The 23,971-nt window shown below is 35.2% G+C and overlaps 1 protein-coding gene across 32 annotated transcripts in view; it reads right to left on the bottom strand.

Moving 5' to 3' along the window:
- Nucleotides 1–23,971, bottom strand: part of LOC113392068 (ryanodine receptor) — a 125,255-nt gene that overhangs the window by 87,978 nt on the left and 13,306 nt on the right. For all 32 annotated transcript variants that reach the window (XM_026628311.2, XM_026628324.2, XM_064219303.1 and 29 more), the window contains exon 2: nucleotides 9,614–9,740. In XM_026628311.2, the coding sequence (XP_026484096.1) occupies nucleotides 9,614–9,670 (57 nt within the window). In that variant the 5' untranslated portion in view covers nucleotides 9,671–9,740. The remainder of the gene's footprint in view (nucleotides 1–9,613; nucleotides 9,741–23,971) is intronic.

Raw genomic sequence — 23,971 nt, 5'->3', positions numbered from 1 at the left:
TACTCAGTGCTAGGCGAAGGGTAGACTAGGGGTAGCAATTATATAAAGCCTACGTTGTAATACCATGTAATTCATTGTAAAAGTCAAAGCTGGAGAGGTAGTAAATTGAGTAACGGTCTTGTAAGGTTAGAAATTTGTACACTTATGATTTACAGCATGCTAAGGGCAATAGCCATGACCTGGCACGTCATTAGCCCCATTATTTTTTTAAATTATAAAATAAATAGAGTATAAAACTTGTTTCTGTAAGCTTAAAAATTTAATAGGATGTTGTTTATTTATTGTAAATCTTGACCAAAAAAAATTGACGTATTTGACAGGTGAATTGAAAGGAGCACAGTTGATAAGGTAAAATAAACCTTCTCCTGTTGAAAATTGGATATACTTTCATTTATATATGTAAACAATTTTCGGATGCCATGCTCTAACTGAATAGTTTTGTAATTAGTGATACGAGGACGAAGGTGTGACGTAGTTTCCAAAAATATAACTTTGAGAGATAGTTTGATTTAACTACTGAGTTTCTTGCCGGTTCTTCTCAGTAGAATTTACATTCCGAAACGGTGCTTCACTTTTAATACAGTTGCGTAAAATTACGATTCCAAAATGCTTCTAATAGCCTTCTTGAATAAAGCATATTTTGATTTTTTTTTAATATCCAATCGGTTCAATGTGCCTTCTTATCCCGACAAAAAATATATTGCGTTAATTTTGAAATTAGAATATGTGACGATGAATACGCTCTATTTATATATATTGATATTTCGCAGACAAAGCTGAAGCGCAAACTAAGTAGTAGATATGGAACAAAACAAAACAATCAGGTAAAAATTGCCTCCACCATTTTCTCGCTAATCTCAATAAGTCAATACCTATTTTTTGGGCATAAAGTTATAGTTCTTTGTCATACAATATTATTATAAATTTAACAAGTATAACGTGATATTGTTCGCGTGGACATATGAAGCGGCATTAAAGGCGTAAAATTAAATGTATTCTACGCAGTTACATTTAAGCTATTGCCCTTTTTAACACGCGCTTATCAACTTGACCTATATCTTGCAATTTAACTTTTCCCCTTACTGAACTTTTATGTCGAAATCAGAGACCAACTGTAATTCTAAGTTAAATAAAAAGAGAGCTGAAATCAGTTTTGTCACACTTGAAAAAGTCTGGATACACAAAAAAAAAATCGGTATTTAGGTGTCACACAAGTTCACTTAAAGAAACCTAATAAATAGAGTACTCATTTGTGATGCGAAGACTTTTTCCTCAATCTAATATAATGATGAGTGGATGATACATACCCGGACGGGCTTGCACAAAGCCCTACCACCAAGTAAATTAATTATTATTTAAAGTTGTATTAACATACTCAATTTTACTTTTATGTTCAATAAAACATGCATTTTAGATTTATTAACAAGAAAGTAATTTAATAAAATTAATGCAAAGACAGATACAAAATATTAACATAATAAACAACACAATTAATTATCTCGAAATAATTTAATTATTCAGACACGAAGCAGCGGCCATTTTCAATATCAACCCTAAACAATGAACGAAGGTATCCACTTTTCGAAGCTTTTAAGAAACAATATCAATTTAAATATTAAAAGACACAATAGAAATCATAATAAATTTTGAATTTAAATGGAAATTGTGAAAAAAGTTATGGGACAACCCTACAGATATATAAACTGGGCAACCTTATTTAAAAAATGACCAGCCAATTAAACCAAAAAAAAAAGCCTCAACAGTATGGTTTACAGGCCGCCTAGCGCTGTAAATATGTGCAAGTTCAATCGTGACCTCGGGCTATTGTAGTCCCTACTCCTAGCAAAAGCTGAAGGCTTAATTTGAGACACAGGACATATTATTGTATACAAGTGTGTGCGCAAACACAGGTACACTTTTTAGTCCTAACTTTTATAATGTGGCGGCAAATTTCGACCGGAAATACTTCAGTCGCAGGACCAATAGTTTTACGTGTTTTGCAGACGCTCATATTACTGAGAAATTCTATAGAAAAACCCAATAACTTCTTATCGGCCCGATCTGCGGCCTTATATCTAACCATTACACCAAAGTGAAATGAGATATAGTACAGATGACAAAACAATGATTTAGAGCATCGAGCTGGTCTCAAAATAGTTACAGAAGTCATCTAACATCGCTACCCCTCGATGTTAGGCTCATTTATTTTGTTCCCATAAATAACACTTGGTAATATATAATACAAAAGCGTACGGGTCTCAAGGGTGCGGGTGAATGAACTCCATCGAAGTAATTGGGAACTGAGTGACACTCATTGTCAAGACTTTATTACCAATATAAATATACTTTAACAGTGAGGATATACTACAATCATGATAATATTACAAGTATTGGTATTTATTTATTTGTTTTTCCTGTTGTTTGGACCTTTCATATTGTACTAGTTTATAGTATTAGGTCGGACGAAGACTTGTATAGGTTTTGTGATACAGCTTGATATTTTGACTTAGTAACAGCCTATAAATATCCCACTGCTGGACTAAGACCTCATCTACCTTTGAGGAGAGGGTTTGGAGCTTATTCCACCCCGCTGTTCCAATGCGAGTTAGTGATACACATGTGGCAGAATTTAATTTAAATACATGCTGATTTAAAAGCACCTGATGAATTATAAACACAAATCAAGCTCATGAAAATTCTGAAATGAAAAACCTGCAATTATAGGTTAGGATGCACACGTTCTAATTACTAGGCCATTTCGTCTTTTGACTTAAATAGGGAGACTAGTTTACCTAGCGCTTTCGTAGCGAACGTTGCTAAAACTATAACAAGACAAAACTATCAGAGATTTGTAGGTTTCCAAAATGTTTACAATAAAATCTGCAATAAAACCTTTTTTCATAGATAATAAATTACAGAAACCATTTTTTTTATGCAAAAAATAACGACAATGTTAATTTGTTTTAAAATATATAAACCTTATTAAAATATATCTATACTAATATTATAATGAGAGAGCGTGAACGTAAACACCGAAACTAAGATACCTATTTGAACAATTCTGTACCATATCTAAAGGTACATTATTACAGATGGACATAAGCTTCATAAATTCGTCCACTAAAAGTGCATCTTAAAAACTTCCATAGTGTATGCTGCATAAATAGTTAAAATTTCAGGAAAATAATTATGCCCCTTTAACCTTAAATATAGGTAGAGAAGAGATCACTCAAGTGATCAGGCCTTTGCATGCTTTATAATTTACCTGTTCTTTTTTATATATTTTGTACACTGTATGCAATAAATACTGAATAAATACTGGTGGCGGTCAGCGGTGCGATGGCGTGGTTGTCAACTAAAATCCTTATTTTATCAGTTCAATATATCGAAATCCATAAAAATTAACTTTTAAAATTAAACAAATTACAATACGATCTCTACCGAACCAAACGCAGACTAACATACATTGCCAGTGCAAAAAAATTAACCATCTCTTACATATTCAATGCGTCCGGAACCTTAACGAATCTTTTATGTTCCTTTGCCTGTAGTTATACAAATCGTAACATAGCAATACTTAGTATTACTGTTTTTGCGTTAGAATATGTTACGTAGACGGGCTTGCACAAACAACCAAGTCGACTATTGAAATAGTAGGTATATCAATGGTATGGTTCTCTAAAAATAATAATATATTCCAGGGCATTGTTTAAAGGACAGTTATCTCTCAACGATAACTTACAGTTAGACGAACTATAAAATGGCCAAATCTATAAATAACAAGCGGACATTTATATTTTGGCGTTCGCTGCCAAACCCCAGGCCTGAATCACTCAAAGCCGTTATAAATAGAACACATTATTTATACAAATTAAATTTTATCTTATAAAATACGAACAGGTTTTAGTTGCTTTCTGGAAACAATATTAACGCCAAAAGTAATTCATCAATCTCATCCGCTAGATCAAGATAGACGTCACTATGCATTTTAGCGGGAAATGCTGGTGCTGTCATATGAGAAATGTCATTAATAATCTGTGCTCACTTGCCATATCAAAAAGTCAATTAAGAGAAACTAACAATTTAATTTCGAATGATGGCTCTATGGTTACAGATCAATGCCTTTTCTGAATAGAATGTTGAACAATATAGCTAATTGAAACGACGATCATAGGGCACCAGTGTAACTACAGACACAAGGGTCATAACATCTCAGTCTCCAAAGTTGGCGACGCATTAGCGATGTAAGGAATGGTTAATATTTCATACACCACCAAGCACCGATATCTAAGGGGAGTGGTGACAATTTAAAATCAGGAATTATTTACCAGTATTTAGCTTTTTTTTAAAGCTACATTCCTTTAAAAGGCTTGAATGTGTAGGTATAATATTTGCAATGTATATAGGTCAATAGAATATTTTTTTATTGCTTTACAGTTCTTCAAGGCGTTGAGTGTTTTTTGATGAGGGAGGCCTTTTTAGTGTTGCACAAGATATAATAATAAATAAATAAAAAGTTTTGATGCTTCATTTTTATTTCAACGCTTGTTGTATTATGAAGATTTATTAACCGAGTGAGCGTTTCTTTGAATTCCATTAATTGTAAATTAATTTCTTAACATAAGATTCAAAACATAATTTACTTTACATTGTAACACTTTCGTTTTTAATATATAATTTTCGTTACAATCTGAAACGTTAACAAAGTCAAGACACCGGACTTCCGTCCCAAGTGCTGGTGTTTAAAATGCATATATAAAGTCTGTATATGTTATGGCACACTAACATTGTACTGAACGTCAGTTTACTGATACCAGTTTTTTAAGTAAAATGTACAATTTAAACCAAAGGGTAATATTGTATTCTTTATTACTAGAGATGTTTGTTTGTTGTTTACGTTTATCATAGAAACATGTGCTAAATGGTCACTATTTTTTAACCTTTATATTTATTATTGAAGTCTATTTGTTTTAATAATATTATTACATAAAAAGTAGGACCTCAAAAAAAATGGGCACCTGTCAGTACATGTGACAAGAGCAAAACCTTTTTGATTCAGAACTGTTTGTTAAAATTTCGAAGGAAGTCGCGCTCGAATAAATTTCACTTTAATAATAGCGCTTTTTTATTATTCAAAGTAAAAAATAAACACGGTTTAGATGCTGTTGGTTGAAATAACAATAACACGTAGTCAAATATTAAAAGAACCGCAACGCATTCCGCCCTTTGCAATTTACATTGACCACAACGACCAATGACGCTGTCGTCTATTTTCAGCTGGAGATTAACTTTGCCTCTACAATTATAATAATGCTTTATTTACAAAGCCATTTATATTGAGAACTTGAATGAATGTAAATCACGACTGCGTGCAATGACAACTACACGATTGCAAATGGCATAAATATATAATTTGGAAATAATTATAATAATGTCCTCTTAAACGAATTTCTAGTCACGAAGCTAATAAGGTAGAAAAGCAACGAAAAACCACAAAAGAATTTGCAATCAATATTCCCTCTCTCCTTTATTCTCTCTATTCTCTATCTCCATTAAACAAGCTATCTGACACGTCTGGAGATTCTTGGCGTTACCACTTTGTGCAAGCACCTGGGTAGGTACCAACCCACTCATGACATATATATAACGAACAATAAAAATACTTAGAAATGTTGTGTTTCGGTTTGAAGGGTGAGTTTGCCAATTTACAGCGCATATAATATCAATGGACAGTGGTTACCACTTACCATTAATAGACTCAAGACTCATCAGTATAAAAAGGGAGAGATTAGTCTTCCAAAAACGGCTGGGTTACTATTGAGAACTTCACTGACCCCGGATTTTGATACAGGTACTGTGGTATGTTGGCTTATAGACCAACGAGGCTGCCAAAGTAACTTTAGAATATAGACTAATTCATCAAATTAATATAAATGAAAGTTGAATCACGACCTTATAAAAACTGGTAACATTTGTGTTGTCATTACGAGTTTTTATTTTTTTTATGGCATTGGTTTGCGAACGAGCATATGGGCCACCTGATGATAAGTGGTCGCCACCGCCCATAGACAAAGGCGCTGTAAGAAGTATTAACCATTCCTTACATCATCTATGCGCCGCCAACCTTGGGAACTAAGATGTTATGTCCCTTGTGCCTGTGATTACACTGGCTCACTCACCCTTCTAACCGGAACACAACAATACAGAGTACTGTTATTTAGCGGTAGAATATCTGATGAGTGGGTGGTACCTACGCAGACGAGCTTGCATAAAGCCCTGCCACCAAGTGAAGTTGATAACAAGAGTTTGATAATTAACTTAAAAATGTATTTCTGTGAAAACGCACTATAGACATACTTTTTATACGGCTGACTCAATTGTTAAGATTATGAAATTTGCAAATCGTTTTGAAATCAACGGTGGTTTAAGAAATGCCTTTTACTCGTTCACTGAACTTGAGTTGCGGTTAGACCGTTAAGCAATTATATTTACCCTGCAATTGAAGGTCACGTAAGTAGGTCATGAACTTCGCTTTCAGGTTTCAAACGTTTGGTTTATGGTTCAAAATGATTTCAAAGCCCACTCGTCTTCCCTACTAGAAATGATAATGCACGATAAAGTTGCTTTAGTGAATCTTCGAGAGATTTCTTGTAATGAATATTCGAAGCAATTTAGGACTAAAGGATTTATGTTCACCATTTAGACTAACCGGATTTAACTGCTCTTAATGTTGAAATAATGGCGGATACCAATTTCATATTTTCAGGTTACATGTTATTACTTCTGGATAAACTCCCGAAAAGATCGTACCGCAGTTTAATCTGAAATTTCATATAATAACGTATTTTGACCTATCACGAATATCATAACGAAATTTGGCGTAAGCGTTATTCTGGATATATATACCTCTTCTCGTATATTCTTGGACAAGGATTTTGACGATCACATTCGCATGATTATTGTTAATTAAGCCATTTTTAATGGAGTGGACGGGGACGCCCTACCCTGCGTTTGCCGGTACGTGGTCTCCAATCGAGAAATTTTTTGCTCCATCGGCCATCAGTCCTTCGAGCAATATGCCCTGCCCATTGCCACTTCAGCTCGCTGAATCGCTTCGCTACGTCGATTACCTTTTTTCGTCTACGGATCTCCTCGTTTCTGATTCGATCACGTAGAGAAACGCCGAGCATAGCCCGCTCCATAGTTCGCTGAGTGACTCTGAGCCTTCTTAAAAGGCCCACAGTTAGAGACCACGTCTCGGCACCGTAGGTTATCACCGGCAACACGCACTGTTCATACACTTTCGTCTTAAGACACTGAGGTATTTTGGACGTGAAGACGCTGCGTAACTTCCCGAACGCTGCCCAGCCGAGTTGAATTCGCCGAGTGACCTCTTTCTTGAGGTTGGATCTTCCTAGTTGGACCGTTTGTCCTAGATAAACGTATTCGTCTACCACTTCGAGAATCGAGTTCCCCAATGATATTGAGGTGGGCGCTACATGGGAATTGGCTATGACTTTCGTTTTGTCCATGTTTATTTTGAGGCCCACCTGTTGGGAAACACAATTGAGGTCTTGGAGCATTTTGCTGAGGTCTTCCAACGATTCTACCATGACTAAGATATGGTCGGCAAACCGAAGGTGAGTGATGTATTCGCCATTGATATTGATGCCAAGCTCTTCCCATTCCAGGAGTTTGAAGGCATCTTCCATCGCATTGGTGAAGAGCTTCGGAGATATTACATCTCCTTGTCTCACGCCCCTCCGCAATGGAATTGCCTCCGTGGTCTGATCCTGTACTCGAAATGACATGGTGGCGTTTCTATACAATTTTTTATTTCTATACAAACACTTCAATACTTCGATATACCGATAGTCAATATGGCATCGTTGTAGAGCCTGCAGCACTGCCCACGTCTCGATCGAATCAAAGGCCTTCTCATAGTCCACAAACGCTAAGCATAATAGCAAATTGTACTCTTAGATCTTCTGTACAATCTGCCGCAGCGTGAAAATGTGGTCTATGGTATTGTAGCCTTTTCGGAAACAAGCTTGTTCCATGCCTTTGGCGTGATACCCTCGAACAGGACGGTATTGATGAGTTTCTGAAGGACTTCAAGTACCGGTGTTCCACCCGCTTTCAGAAGCTCCGATGTAATTCCGATTCCGATCCGAGATGGCCCAGTGGTTAGAACGCGTGCATCTTAACCGATGATTTCGGGTTCAAACCCAGGCAGGCACCACTGAATTTTCATGTGCTTAATTTGTGTTTATAATTCATCTCGAGCTCGGCGGTGAAGGAAAACATCGTGAGGAAACCTGCGTGTGTCTAATTTCAACGAAATTCTGCCACATGTGTATTCCACCAACCCGCATTGGAGCAGCGTGGTGGAATATGCTCCATACCTTCTCCTCAACGGGAGAGGAGGCCTTAGCCCAGCAGTGGGAAATTTACAGGCTGATTATGATGTAATTCCGTCCTCGCCCGGCGCCTTGTTGTTTTTGAGCTGTTCAAGGGTCATCCTAATCTCGCACAGGCTGATGTCCGGGATATCTTCGGTATAGTGTCGGGTGAGTTTCGCTCTAGTATTTTCGGCTGAGCTTTTAACAGGTTTGGCGACCGAGGTGTACAGCTGTCCATAGAACCTTTCGATCTCCCTCAGTAACTCCGGTTTCGTGGACGCTACACTGCCATCATCTCTCTTGAGCTTTGTCAGCTGGCTCTGCCCAATAGACAGGTCCCTGGCTGTCCAAAACTTTGGAGCCTTTGTTCCGCTCAATCGTTTCTTTAATATGATTGGAATTAAAGATTCGAAGATCGTGCCGTAAGGACTGGCTCCGTGTTCCGAGCTTTAAGATTAGAGATTTAAGATCCGTCTATTGAGCTGAGTATATGAATTCGCGTCATCCGAGGACTGCAGCGTTCAGTCATGAGGTTCACAGTTTGATCGCATAGTTTTTGAGGTCTATCTTTACGGCGGGGCCTAAAGAACTTAGACCCTATCGAGTGGACAGTTTCCACCAACCTGTTATTGATATCGTCCACTGTATCGCAATCCAGACAAGCAAAACGATTTGTGAGCTCGAGTTGGAAGCTTTCGGGGTTTTGGATATGGGCCGCTGTTGGTCGGAGCGTAGACTTCATTAGGCGAGACCTTTCAAGTTTGACATTTATGTTCAACGTGCCTCTAACCATTCGGTGATCACTTCCGGCTTTCACCGTTTGGATCACGGAGACATATTTGAAAATTTGTCTCTTTGTGGCCATAATGAAGTCTATTTCATTTTTGGTTCGGCCGTCGGGGCTCATCCAGGTCCATTTTCTATGAGGCGGCTTCCGGAAAACTTGCAACCGGAGACGCCGGGAACTCGGGGCCTTGGTCTTGAATGTGGATTCATATGGAGGATAGGATTTTAACCCGCCGCGCTGATCCAATGCGTGTTGGCGCATTACGTTACATTTACGTTACGACACCATTATACTAAAGATCTATCGGCAGCATGCGCTTTTCGGAAGAACATCCTAATATTCTTTCTAATTTTGGAGAGATCATACTTTTTAAATTGGAATTTGATTACATAAATCTGTAAATAAAATCTAAAAGTAAACTTACCGTTCGTAAGAATGAAACATCATCCTGCTCGCTCGCTCCTCCTTCAGCTTCCGCCATCTTTGTTTCTTTAAATCACTCGAATGTCAAATTATGTCTATTGTTTTATCATTCCTCTTGAAGTGCATATCTGAAACAAAAAAAGAAGATTAAATGTGTATTAAAAAAAAAATAACGTTCTATTTCGAATGTAGTTTTAAATCAATTGTTATTTTACGTATAACTCAATTCGAGATAGTCATGATAAATAAAATTTTGCAATTGCAACACTTTAAAAACAATTTTTGAATTTCGAATTGACCGATATTCGGGATTGTATTTTCATTTAAGCAATTAACGGGCAATGTCACTTTATTTTGAAATAAATAAACTTTGAAAGTTTTGGAATACGGTTGAAAATAGCTCAACAGACCTTGACAGAAGAATGAAAACAATTTCGTATGAAACTTCAGGCCATGACTACGGAATGCAGGCCTTCAATGGAATTTGTTATGTAATATTATGAAACCAACTGAAATTCACCTTGTGAGCTTTGTACTTGAAGGAGTAAAACATATTTTTGTGCATTTACATTTGTAATATACAAAAGTGACCTTGAAATACAAATGTAAATGGCGATAACCTAACTGGGCGATTGCATTAGAATATATTATCAAATCAAATCAAAATATACTTTATTTACTGCCTGTAAGTCAACAAGCATTAACTCCACGCTTTTTTATCATCAATATAATCTTGCATCGAATAATATGCCTTCTTTACCAGTGATTTTTTTACATATGACTTGAATTTATGAAACGGCATTTGAATTTAAAAACCTTGGGGGATTATTATATTTCATTTTTTTTTTGTGTGGATGAGCAAATGGACCGGCTGATGCTAAGTTGTCAACACCACAATAGTAGACAATGGCGCTGTAACACCTATTAACCATTTCTTACATCGTCAAAACGCCAACTTTGGGAGCTACGATGTTGTGATCTTATGCCTGTAGTTAAAAATGTCTGCGGTATTTTAGTATGGTAACATCTCTGATAGCATTAACTTACGTCTATGTAATTTAATCACAATTCCTATAATATCTAAAATAAATCGTTATCGACAATATTGTATATATTTGTAAGCAATCATTTACGTCTTGACAGTTGAGCTTGAACTTTCCGAACAGAAAGTTATCGAAGTTCAATTTGGATCGGAAATGTTTTTAAAAACTTTGCAATAAATTGTATGTATCTCGACCTAGTTCCCGGCAGATATCTGGCCTTTAGCAGAGTTTCCTACGGCGCTAAATAATTTAACTTACGTAGAAATCTATAAAATCAATATGAAATACCAACATTGACTTCATTCGGTGTTGTCGGTATCTATTACTTAATACTTTTTAGGAGAAAACGCCTGGTTTGATTTGAAAATAGCAATTATGCGAGTTTCTTCTCGCTTTTTAGAAGGTTAGTATTTAAATAATGACGATTCAAAAACGCCTTAAGTAAACTTGAATAATTTTATTCTAATATTTAATTTGATTTAGTGCCGTTTTATCTTCGTATGGGGAGAATAAACCATTTATATCATTATATTTAATTTAAGTGTTGGTTTATTGGCACGCTAGTTAAGCTCCCAGTCAGCATGATTGATTTTGTCTTCAATGATCATTATATTTCAGCCCATTTAAACATAATTTTAACGATTCGAATCACTTGGTCCATCAGTGAAAACCGTTTAAAAAACGAATGGATTGATTCGACTTCATAGTTGTCAGAGAGACTTGGTGGGGAGACTTTGATATTACGATAAATAGTGAATTGTTTTTATTGTAATATCCCATTGGAGTCCCACTTTTGGTCAAACTCGTCTTAAAAAAGTAGACTTCGACCTAAGAATAATATTCTCATAATAATTACTGTGTGAATTGAACTAAAATAGTATGTTGTTTCCAATTTTTGAACATAAGATGTTACTACCTAAACAAATTGCTATAGTAATCCAATAAAAAGGCTAAATATGCTGCTATAGGTTGTAGTGTTGTCTGACACGGCACTCGCTTCATCGATTATAAACCGGAATGAAGGTGTTAAGTTAATGTCTCGTAATAATTCAGAAAACACATAAAACATCTTATGTCTTCTATATTAAAGTTTTAAAATAGATACACACACAATAAACACATTTGAAACGCATTCATATATTTTTTATTTTTAAGTGACAAAGCTTCCGAGCTTCTTTTTCAGATTTTTGTAAAACCCAATTACGCATTTCGCCCTTGCACTTTTGGCACTCGCCCGCGCTGAGTGCTCGAAAACTTATTAAAAAAACCAGCGGTACCCATTGCAGCCTCTGGGAGAATCACGGGTTGTTTGCGCATTCTATCGTGACACCTCGACGGTTGGCGATGTTGGCGAGCAGTCTCTCGCAGATTATTAACGTAACTTCTTTTGTGTATCCGTGACCGGATACGGTGGTGTGGGTCCAGGGTATAGCCGTTCCGTTGTAGACGACGAACGCGTCATCACGTATTTTATCATTCGTTATTAAATTAACAGCCTGCAAATTTCCCACTGCTGAGCTAAGTCCTCCTCTCCCTTTGAGGAGAAGGTTTGAGCATATTTCACCACGCTGCTCCAATGCGGGTTGGTGGAATACACATGTGGCAGAAGAATCAGAAATTGGGCTGACTCGGTTAATCCTAAGGTAAATTTTTTTGGAGACTAATGATGCTAAAATAATTACACTGGCAGAAAGCTACATTATTCTTAAGTGATAAAGGGCATAAATTATATTGATTATCATTAGCAAAATTTTTTTTTTTTTATGGTAGATGTGGCAAACGAGCAGGAGGCTCACCTGATGGAAAGTGACTACCACCGCCCATGGACATCTGCAACACCGGGGGCTTGCAGGTGCGTTGCCGGCCTTTCAGGAAAGAGTACGCTCTTTTAAATATATCTATATCGCCGATTTAATTTTAATAATTGCCGACAAATTATGTCCAAACCAAAGAATGTTCGCTGCGATATTGGCGGTCAGATTGGCTGTCCTAAATATAGTAACAGGGATGAGAAACAATTACTACATCAATTGGATTACAAGTAAATATACTCCTGGGGATTGCATCTAATCAACTGCTTGTTTGTTCGAGTTCTATATGAAAGTAATATTCAATCATGTTTAGTGGCATATTCGTGCACGATATACGCTATTTTCATTTGCGATTTAATAATTTAAGAAAGAAAGACAAACAAGGAATACCCGGCAGACGTTCTCCTGTCTGTATATCTCCGTAAAATTATAAATATCGTTAGATTAAAGAGATTATAAACGGAGAATCTATACTAATAATTTCGTCCAGGTGTACGATAAACCCGATCGAAACCTATCCACAATTATAGATTATTAAAAAAATTATCATTTTTAGTCGACAATATATATCCGCAAAATTCGTATAATCGAGATATTTCGACATTAAATCCAAAAAATTCAATGACATGACAGTTCAAAGGGCGGCCAGGTCTGACGCATACGGTTGCGTTCATAAAACTGTGTAAAGAATTATTGTCAGTTTTCATCCTCTTAATAGAAAATATAGATGTTTGATATTTACGTTTATAAAAAAGTTATATGAAAAGTAAATGATAAACCGAATTTGTTTAGGACACTAAATTTATTTATTTCACCCGAGCGAAGCCGTGTTTTCATCTAGTTGTTTATAATTTCCGCAAAACCTATAAGGAACTTCCCGTTGACCTAAAATAATGAAATTTGGCGTAAAGTTCAGACAACTATTGGAAAAAAAAATAGAAAACCATTAAATCTTCCAGTATTATCTGGTACCCTCGGTGTGCAAATACGACTCGCACTTTTTTTTTTACATGCCATCTGCCTCTTTATGTGTTCATGTACCGATATTTCTTCTCTCCCCTTTTTACAATAAGAGCGTCAATTTGTACAACATTATTTTTCTTTATTTTTGTGTACAACAAAGTATTTTTAGTACATACATAACATAACATAACATAATCAGCCTGTAAATTTCCCACTGCTGGGCTAAGGCCTCCTCTCCTGTTGAGGAGAAGGTATGGAGCATATTCCACCACGCTGCTCCAATGCGGGTTGGTGGAATACATATGTGGCAGAATTTCGTTGAAATTAGACACATGCAGGTTTCCTCACGATGTTTTCCTTCACCGCCGAGCACGAGATGAAGTATAAACACAAATTAAGCACATGAAAATTCAGTGGTGCCTGGCTGGGTTTGAACCCGAAATCATCGGTTAAGATGCACGCGTTCTAACCACTGGGCCATCTCGGCTCATCGTATTTTTAGTATTAATACTAAATCATATGAGCGAAACGGTAATACAAGATGAATGAAACGACAAGCTACGTTACGCAATGTAGATTCAAGGAACTCGTTAATTAGTTTTGTGTAAAGGATTTATAATGATAACACGCCTTTTGTTCTATACTAATATTATAAATGCGAAAGTAACTCTGTCTGACTGTTGCTCTTACACTGTCAAACCACTGAACCGCATTCGATGAAATTTGTTATGAAGCAAAGCTTGAATTCAAAAGATTTTTTTATTTTTATTTTGCAAAGAGCCCAGATGGCCCAGTGGTTAGAACGCGTGCATCTTAACCGATGATTGCGGGTCCAAACACAGGCAAGCACCACTGAATTTTCATGTGCTTCATTTGTGTTGTGTTGTGTTTATAATTCATCTCGTGCTTGGCGGCGAAGGAAAACATCGTGAGGAAACCTGCATGTGTCTAATTTCAACGAAATTCTGCCACATGTGTATCCAGCAACCCGCATTGTAGCAGCGTGGTGGAATATGCTCCAAACCTTCTCCTCAAAGGGAGAGGATGCCTTAGCCCATCAGTGGGAAATTTAAAGGTTGTTAAAGTAAAAAAAAAAAGTAAAAATTTTGCATGATAAAATAATTGAATACTAATTAACACACTTTTTATCTTATTTTTTTTCTATAAAGTCGTGTATCTGATGTTGTCAGGGAATGTTCTGACAATGTCACGTGTTATAGAGAAGACGTGATTAATCGCTTTCGAGCTCTGAAGTTTTAATTGATGATCTGAACACAAATAATGCAACACAAATGTCTCAAACGACAAAACCAATTTCATAAAATTAAATGAATTTAAAAAATGGACTTTAATTAAAACAATCTATTCTAAATTCTAATACTTATATTTTATATAATTATTATTGTTGAACGAAGTCTGAGTGACGTCGCCGGGAAAGTGACGTCACCGGACAGACGACGTGGCATAAGAAAAAATATGACAGGCGGGCGGCGAGACGGCCGTCTTTACTCTTTAGTTGATATAAGAGATAGAATTGAATAGTCGGTTGCATGTTATATGAGTTCCTTAATGTTTTTGTCATTTTCTAGAATATAATTATAACTTTGTTAACTAATGAGTACTTGTGTATATTTTGTTCAATATTTTGGTGAATGATAGATTATAATATTATAAATGCGAATGTAACTCTGTCTGTCTGTCTAGCTGTCTGTCAGTTGCTCTTTCACGGTCAAACCACTGAATCGAATTTGATAAAATTTAGTGTGAAGCGAGTTTGTACTCCAAGGAAGTCCTTCCTTATAAACTTATCAGGCTTGTTTACAGACTTTTTATGCCTAACTGGCGGCGACAAACTCCTAAAACGACGACAACTAGATTAATATTCTGTACGAACTTACTTCGCGATCCGCTATTTTGATACTTGTATTAATTTTATAATTATTTTAGTCAATGTGCGACATTGACTAAAATAATCACATTCTGGAATTACACGCTCTGGTTTGGCGTTGTGTTTCGGTTTACAGTATAGATCTACATCTGTTGGGAAAAGTGACGTAAAATTTCGCATCGTAACAAGTGAAGTTAAATTAAAGTTTGTTAAGTAGCAGCGCTTTGTTGCGACGTTGTTTGAATAAGAAATAAATCAAATTTATTCTCGGTTTCGTATTAATTAAAAAACTAAAAAAGACGGTTTTATATACTGGCTTATGTCTGTAGTTTTCGTACGTACCTTACATGAGTTGAATTATGGCGCGTAAAACGGAATACATGAAACGCAATATTATTATATAAGAACGTATATAATACACAAGCGACGCAAATTTACAACACGCTGAATCGAATTTTTATTTATTACTCGAAGCTTGAGTGACTTTGTTTCCATAAAAATTGATTAATTCTTAATGCAAATGTTTATTTGTAATTAAGCAATTGAACGTTTCATGATCACTATTACTGAAACGCGTTGTGTGCATTCGCCGTAAGCTTTTGTTTCGGTGCAAATTTTGCTGTTATAAAATTTTGTGAAGATAAAACTAAAATGTAAAGAAAATTCTAAAGAAGGTACTGCATATTGTATGTTTTATTTATTTTATATTTTATACTAGCAATAGGTCTAGTTGCACCTTGCACCTGCACGTTAAAGTATTATCCTCGCTCATTAGTACGAGTTAGTGACGCTTACAAAATGTACAGACAGAAAAACAAAAACAAATTACATTTTTTTGTCTTATTACAAAATAATTAATTTGACGTGAATGGGCGAGTCTTCGTGATTGAACAGATCCATATATAGACATTTTTCGTCGCACTTCGCATGGGTAAAGAAAGGGGTACAATGAAAATTTATAGTTTTCTATGTTCATTAAACTTACTAAATATTCTTTTTTTTTTACGGCAATTGGAGCATATGAGCCACCTGATGGTAAGTGGTCATCACCACCCATAGCCAAGGGGGCTGTAAGAAATTCTAACCATTCCTTACATCACCTATGCACCACATTCATCGGAATCGTATCAATGGTTTGGAAACGGATTCATATACATGCGGCAATGAATATTTGAAATAGTCAAGGCTGAACGGGCTTTCATGATACGAGTATTAATTAAGTAGGAATTTACTGGCAGGAAAGAACCGAGATGGCCCAGTGGTTACAACGCGCGCATCTTAAGCGATGATTGTGGGTTCAAGGCCAGGCAAGCACCACTGAATTTTCATGTGCTAAATTTGTGTTTATAATTCATCTTGTGCTCAGCGCCGAAGGAAATCAACGTGAGGTAACCTGCATGTGTATAATTTCAACGAATTTTTCCCACAAATGTATCCACCAATGCGTGCAAGCAATAATAGTTGCTTAAAATATAAAAACTGGCCAAGTGCGAGTATGACTCGCGCACAAAGGGTTTCGTTCCATTATCAATAAAAACGGCAAAAAAATAATGTCTGTTATATGGGAGTCCCCTTAAATATTTATGTTTTTTAGTATTTGTTGTTATAGCGACCACGGAAATAGTTACATCATCTGTGAAAATTTCAAGTGTCTAACATTCATGTTGACAGACTGACAACGGACGGACAGCAGAGTCTTAGTAATAGGATCCGTTTTACCCTTTGCAGACGGAATCCTAAAAAAAGACTATCAAGTTACGAAAACTCTATCAAATACAAGATTTTCAAACCGTACATACGAAAGCACACCAGTACATAGAAAATTCTAGATGGTATTGTCTCCAGCTCGAAATGTTTGCGCAAAATCTCAGCAAAATCGTTTGAGTAGAACTAGTTTAAAATTCCGTTGCAGAAATGTAATCCGCACATACATAACGTAGAGTTAAACAAAACCTTTTAATAGAGAAACATCGTTTTACGTTCAGATTAAATAAAGCAGCGAGCAATGGCGTAAATTGCACGTAAGCTTTGATTTATTCACGCGGGCACGACGTGATACGTAGCAATGGACGCAGAATTATACTTCGGTCGTGTGGCTTATGCATTTTATTAACAGAAACATAGTACTTTTAATTTCTAATGACGTAATTACTTATGTTGTTGTATAGGCATTTTTTTATTATTATTATTATTATTGTGTGGTGTTACGCGAATGGATAGAGTAAAGAATGAGTACATAAAAGGAAGTTTGAAAGTGGCACCGAGAAGTTATATGTAAGGCGGCTGTCATGGTATGGTCATGTTATGCGGAGGAATGAGGAACATATTGTGAGGAAGGTCTTGAGCAGAACGTGGATGGATATAGAGCAAGGGGACGGCCAATTAAAGATGGATGGATTGTGTGAAAGATGATATGGCTGGAAAGAATGTTACTTGTGAGATGACGTCAGATAGGGAAGTATGGAAAAAGAAGACATGCTGCGCCGACCCCAAGTAAATTGGGACGAGGGCAGGAGGATGATATTGATGTCATATACGCTGACTAGCAAGCGGACCACACGATGGTAAATGGTCATCACTGCCCATAGATTAGTACTGTAATAAATATAAAAAGTTTTTCATGTAACCGACCTTGGGAAACCTTGGGAACTAAGATGTTACGTCCCTTGTGCCTGTAGTTACACTGATTCGCGCATCCTTCAAGCCGGAACTTCAAACGAACTGTTTTATGACGAGCCCTACTATCAAGTCATTTTGTGTTTAATGTAATTAATATAATAATTAAATAGCGACCCGCACCGGCTTGACATGAGTGGTATTTATACGGTACGGACGAACACTATACCCTATAGCTCTCAGAAATGATAACTTTCTACCAGAGATTTCTTTTGGAACACCTTCATTAGTTCCAGAGGCAACTACATACAAACAAACATACGTTACCTCTTTATAATATTAGTATAGATTAATGAATATATAGATAGTGGAGCATCATCGTTTTAATCAGCTGTTAATAAATGAATAGTTTTTAGATTTCGGGTTTAAATTAAATAAGTACCCCTCAATTTTCATATACTTTATTATATTAAAGTATTAATAAATTATTAAAGATTATTTAAAATTCACCAACCTGATTCTCCAATCAGATTGGTGAATTTTAAACCGTTGTGAAATAAGTTCTAAGCGACCTTTTTTAAGAGGGAGGAAGATCCTTCGCCGTAAAAATGAGTTATGCGTTTCCACATGAAATAATACACCGGAATACCCTACTAAAAAAACCAGCAGTACCCTCTTCGTCTCTTCAGCGTGACGATAATGAGGAAGCGTTAGGCCAACTGGGAGATTTACAGACTTTTTTTTAAATTTTCAATGTTTTTATTTAGGTACGGCGCTGGGAGATCCGGTCAATCTATGACACCTAAAACTTTATGGGAACATTAGACAAATTTATAGCGGTTAGAGCCCGAACATAATATACGAAATGGACCATTTGCTCGTTTTCTTATCTAAGTCGAGGTCTCTACTTACAAGCAAATTAAAAGGTCGAATTATTGGGGCGGCATTTTTTTGTCGTCAAAAATTGGAAACATTTTTTAGTTTGACTTTATGAAATAGCAGTCAATGTTGGTAAATCAATAAAATATTTAATTATGTCTTCGAAATCCTTTAATGGATGATGACAATGATGAAATTTTCCGAAGAATTCAATTCTGTACTATTTATAGATAAAATAGGAAGTCTTTACTAATGACTATTTTGACTTGAAGCCAATTTCTACGCGGCGTAATGACTACATCAGGCGTCATCAGTTTTAGTGTTACTTAAAATCAGGAAATACATTTTTCAACTGAGACAATTCATCTTTCGCCATTTTCCAACATACTGTATATAAGTTTATGAGCGAGTTTATCCGCCCACGGACTAGCCAGCATTTGATTAAAACGGTACCAAAAATAATTTGTCATTAATATTTGTATTTTGATTGGTTCTACGATAAAATTGATTTATATGTAAATTAAAGATTAAGATTTCATATAGGAACTGTTATGTAGTTATTTGTCCGATAATATTTTCAAACTTGGTGACATGGCTTTGTGCAAGCCCGTCTGGGTAGTACACTCATCATATAATATTCTATCATCCAGCAGCCATACTTGGTATTGTAGTGTTACAGTTTGAAGGATGAATGAGCCATTGTTACTACATGCAAAATGGACATGGAATGATTAAAATTTCTTATGATGCCAATGTCTACGGGCGGTGGTGACCACTTCCCTTCAGGTGGTCCATTTTCCCGTCCGCCTAACTATTTCATAAAAAATGGTCCGTCAAAGTGACATACGACAAACGACTAATTAAATTAAACTGTATATATAAGTCGAATAAATAATTAGATTATAAATAATTAATTGTTTGTAGATAAGAATGTCGGACAAGAATATTCTCTTGTTACGTACTTTACAGAGTATGTTTTTACGCAGTCGAGCTCAAGTTGTGAAACTTATATTTTTGTTCTGTACCGGAATTTAAGAATAAGGATTATTTTTCTTTATTCTTTTGTTTTAGTTAACAATAACATGTATATTTGAATCATCGTAATAATTCAGAGTTGCGATTGTATTGCAACTATGACGTCATTGATACGTGGAAAATAAAAGACACAAAAGTTTGTAATATTTTAATGATATGCCATTAAGCCTAAAAACGTCAACCATCAAGATAGATCTATCTAGATTTTAATGATTTGTCATTAGTCGAAATTGGTTTCTTCCGTTCCGAAATCGTAACAAAGCCAACTGGCAAAATTGTATAACTTTTAAAATGTCAAATTTGATTAAAATTTCATATCTCATATTCCGTCTCAAAATCTTATAATGTAAATAAATAGTTAAAACGCTTGAAGTTAAAAACACGATGCATGTGACGAATGTAGTACGGCAGTACGTAACGGCAGTGTATAACTACTAACACGCATCGAGCAAGTTTCGTGAACCTGGCACCCGACTTTAGACAATCTGTTCGCTGGAGGCTAGAGTAAGCTCCAGACCAGGAAAGTCACATTGCCGTGACATTTTCAGGCTATTAATTTCAACGGGAGCATTGTAATGCAATTACAATTAAGTTTATTTTATAAATACTTTTTTTTATAATCTTACGGAATTCTTTAGTATAAAAATATGTATATTTCTTTATAATAAATCCATAATGTGTAACTTTATTAAATACAATTTTAATTACACTACATTAAACCCATTTCAATTGCTACACTAAGGATATAAATGATAAAAAAATTGAATCTATAAAAAAAAACCCGTATTTTTTTACGGGATTATCCGAAACGAACATTTTCCAAATCGGTACGTTTAATCCCAAAACGGAGATCTGAGGTTGACCACTAAAAAAAAACAAAATAATTGAGAACCTTCCTTTTTTGAATTTGGTTAAAAATTAAATTGAATTTATTTACCATATTCCGTTTCGTATAACTATTGAAACTTGAGTCAGAGATTGCGTTTTTCTACCAATGGAATTGAAGTCAAAGGATATCAAGTTTTCTACGTACATATTTTCTGCTTGAATATTTGTCGAGAGCAAATAAGGTCACGGACGAGAAAGGATGGCGGGAATAATTTAGGGTTCCCTATGCTAAAAAAAGACGGAAAAACAGTATTAACACACTCTTGGAAAATACATGAACTTTTTTTTTTATTATTTTATTTTTCATTCTATCTATTATGAGTGCCAAATAAAACTGTAAAAACGACTTCAATAACATATATGTATATGGCAATAATATAACAGCAATCATGGTCAATTTGAGTCAATTTGAACAACGTTTGAGAAAAATTAAAAGAAGAGTGCAAAAAATGGTTTGAATAATATTATTTAAAACCGTATACATTAGAAAGAGACAGAGAGAAGTAGAAAGAGTTCCTTACGATTTCTGCCAAGCGCCAATTCACTCTACTGTAAGCCGCGTACAAAAACAATGTAATTGGTCTTACTGTGTTAAAATACTCATACATAATAATCATATGGGCTATGAATACTAGTATAATATACGCTCTGTCATATTAATATCGTAAGGAGCATAAAGTTATGTTTGTTTGTTATATTACGGTTTCATGGAAAATGTACTAATCCGAAAAATGCCCGATTGACAGTCTTTAATTAAAATGGTGAAAAATAGTAACTACTGAGTTTCCAACTGGTTATTCTTGGAATCTTCCCGAACCAATGGCATTATAATATAATAAAGAATATTTTGATTTTGCTAACAGTTTCAGGATGTATAATATATATGTACTATGTTTATGTGTTGCGTAGTTTCTGAGAAATGGCTAGAAGAATGCCAGACATAGCGCCATAAAATGTTCGGTCCAGGCTCCAGGCGCTTATCAAGCTTAATGCTGCGTAAATTATAACAGATCCATAAAAACTTTGTAACAGAGATATGTAGGTATTCAAAATATCTACAAAAAGTCAGCGACCTCAAATTTCAGAGTGACCATTTTTATGCATAAGAAAAAGCGAAAAATTGCTTTTATTGTAGTTAAGTTAATTATCACGAAGTATTAATCATTAACAACGCAATAACGTACAAATTTTAAAAGTTTAATATAGATAAAGAACTTTTACTTTTTGAAATTCATTTCAATACTTTTAGTGATATTACTATAGACTATTCCAATCGAAAAATAAAGATAAACAAACCTTAGATTTACGTATGCCACGCGATTTGCCAATAACTCAGCTATATTGTGAACTACTAACAGTTCTTGATTAATATATCTTTATCTAAAATATAATAAAATTGGAGTGTCTGTTTGTAATATTAAAATAACCCATTTTTACTAAATGCATATGTATGTATACACGGTACATATACCAAAATAACATTTTTTACAATTTTTGTCTGTCTCTAAGTCTGTTTGTCCCAGCTAATCTCTGAAACGGCTGGACCGATTTTGATGGAACTTTCACTAGCAGATAGCTGATGTAATAAGGAGTAACTTAGGCTACAACAATTTTTATTTTTGTTAAATTCAAACGCGTTGGAAGTCGCTGGCATAGCTTGTTTATAATAAAACTCTGTTCCACTAGACTACCTATATCCACTTACTTTACTTAGGCCATTTTATAGATTATTCAGGCTCTCGACCAATGTTTTCGCGCCAATTCGATGTCAAATGTAGATTATGTGACTTTTGTCCTCTTGCGATTCGAACTATAGATATTTAAATGAACTCGTGAAAAAATACGCGGTTCCTACTGCGAGAATCATGATCTCAGCAGGAAGAGGCGAATAGAATATCACTTGGCGATCAATCGGCCTTATAAAATAGCACGGGATGATCTCCTTATTTCATCCGTAAGAACTCGGGAGGGCAGCTAGTGTATTATAAAATTGTTATATATAAAAGCTAGCTAAACACACGGTATTACCTTTTAGCGGGAAATTTGTAAAACTTAACATCACACAAACCTTCAAGTCCATTACCTTCTCGAGGGGTGAAATAAAAAAAGGAGCCTATAGTTTGTGTTTTCTTGAAACTCAAACTATCAACATCTCAAATTTAATCTGTATCTGTTCAGCGTTTTAAGCGTGAAGAGGTAACAGAGTTAATTTCGCATTTATAATATTAGTAAGAATTTTATTACACAGCTTCCGTTTTTGACATTTTAATTATGTTGAACTGTAATTTACACTAATCTTGGGTGTTTAATACCGAATTAACAAAAATACATGATCATCAGTTTTTATGTTCGAATAAAACCCTATAACTAATACTACATCGTATGGTAATTAAAATTGTATCTTTTGAATCGTAAAAACGAACCAACTATTGCTTTAATATGTACTATGACTGTCCAAAAGGTCCAAGTCTAAATTATATACGGAACACTTAATGTGTGAGTATGGCTTACACTTGGTTGTCTTTACTATTTTCTAGTCTCGCCAAATGGCGAAAGTAAATACTTTCGTCATTTACAAAAGGTTGGGCGGTCCGTGAACTTTATATATTTAAATTAATTAATTTTAACGCAATTACTTTATTTTACTTCAACGAAACGAAGGTGTAATACACTTTGTTTATTATAAATGTACTTACAACAAAGAAATCAAAGATATACTAAAGTTCCTATATTAATAATCTCGTACAGGTGTACGATATACCTGATCTAAACCTATCCGCAATTATAGATCGTTAAAATATAATGATTTTTAGTCGACAACATATATCCACAAAATTCGCATGATCGAGATATTTCGATATTAAATCTATAAAATTTAATGACATGACAGTTCAACGGGCGGCCATATTTGACGTTTAAGGGTGCGTTCAGAGTGTGTGTTCCAAATAATTATTTCGTGCAGGATTACAGTAGTTAGTATATTTATAGTGGTTTACCCGTGGGAAGCCGGGTTTTCATCTAGTATAACATACTATAATATCCCGTATATTGTCTTACACATATACAGATGTATGTTACAAAGATAGATAGATTGATAAGAACTTGATTGCTCAATTAAAATAACAAGTTTTACGGAAAATAGAAAATAAGATTGCATGCAAGTGTTGCCTTATCATTAATAGCAATCTTTTACAGGCAACCTCGGGGTAGTAGGATTACACTTACAGAGAAGGGCA

The sequence above is a fragment of the Vanessa tameamea genome, chromosome 27, assembly GCF_037043105.1.
Source record: "Vanessa tameamea isolate UH-Manoa-2023 chromosome 27, ilVanTame1 primary haplotype, whole genome shotgun sequence".
Taxonomy (NCBI): Eukaryota; Metazoa; Arthropoda; class Insecta; order Lepidoptera; family Nymphalidae; genus Vanessa; species Vanessa tameamea.
The sequence above is the reverse complement of the archived record's forward strand: the minus strand, read 5'-3'. Positions and strand labels throughout refer to the sequence as shown.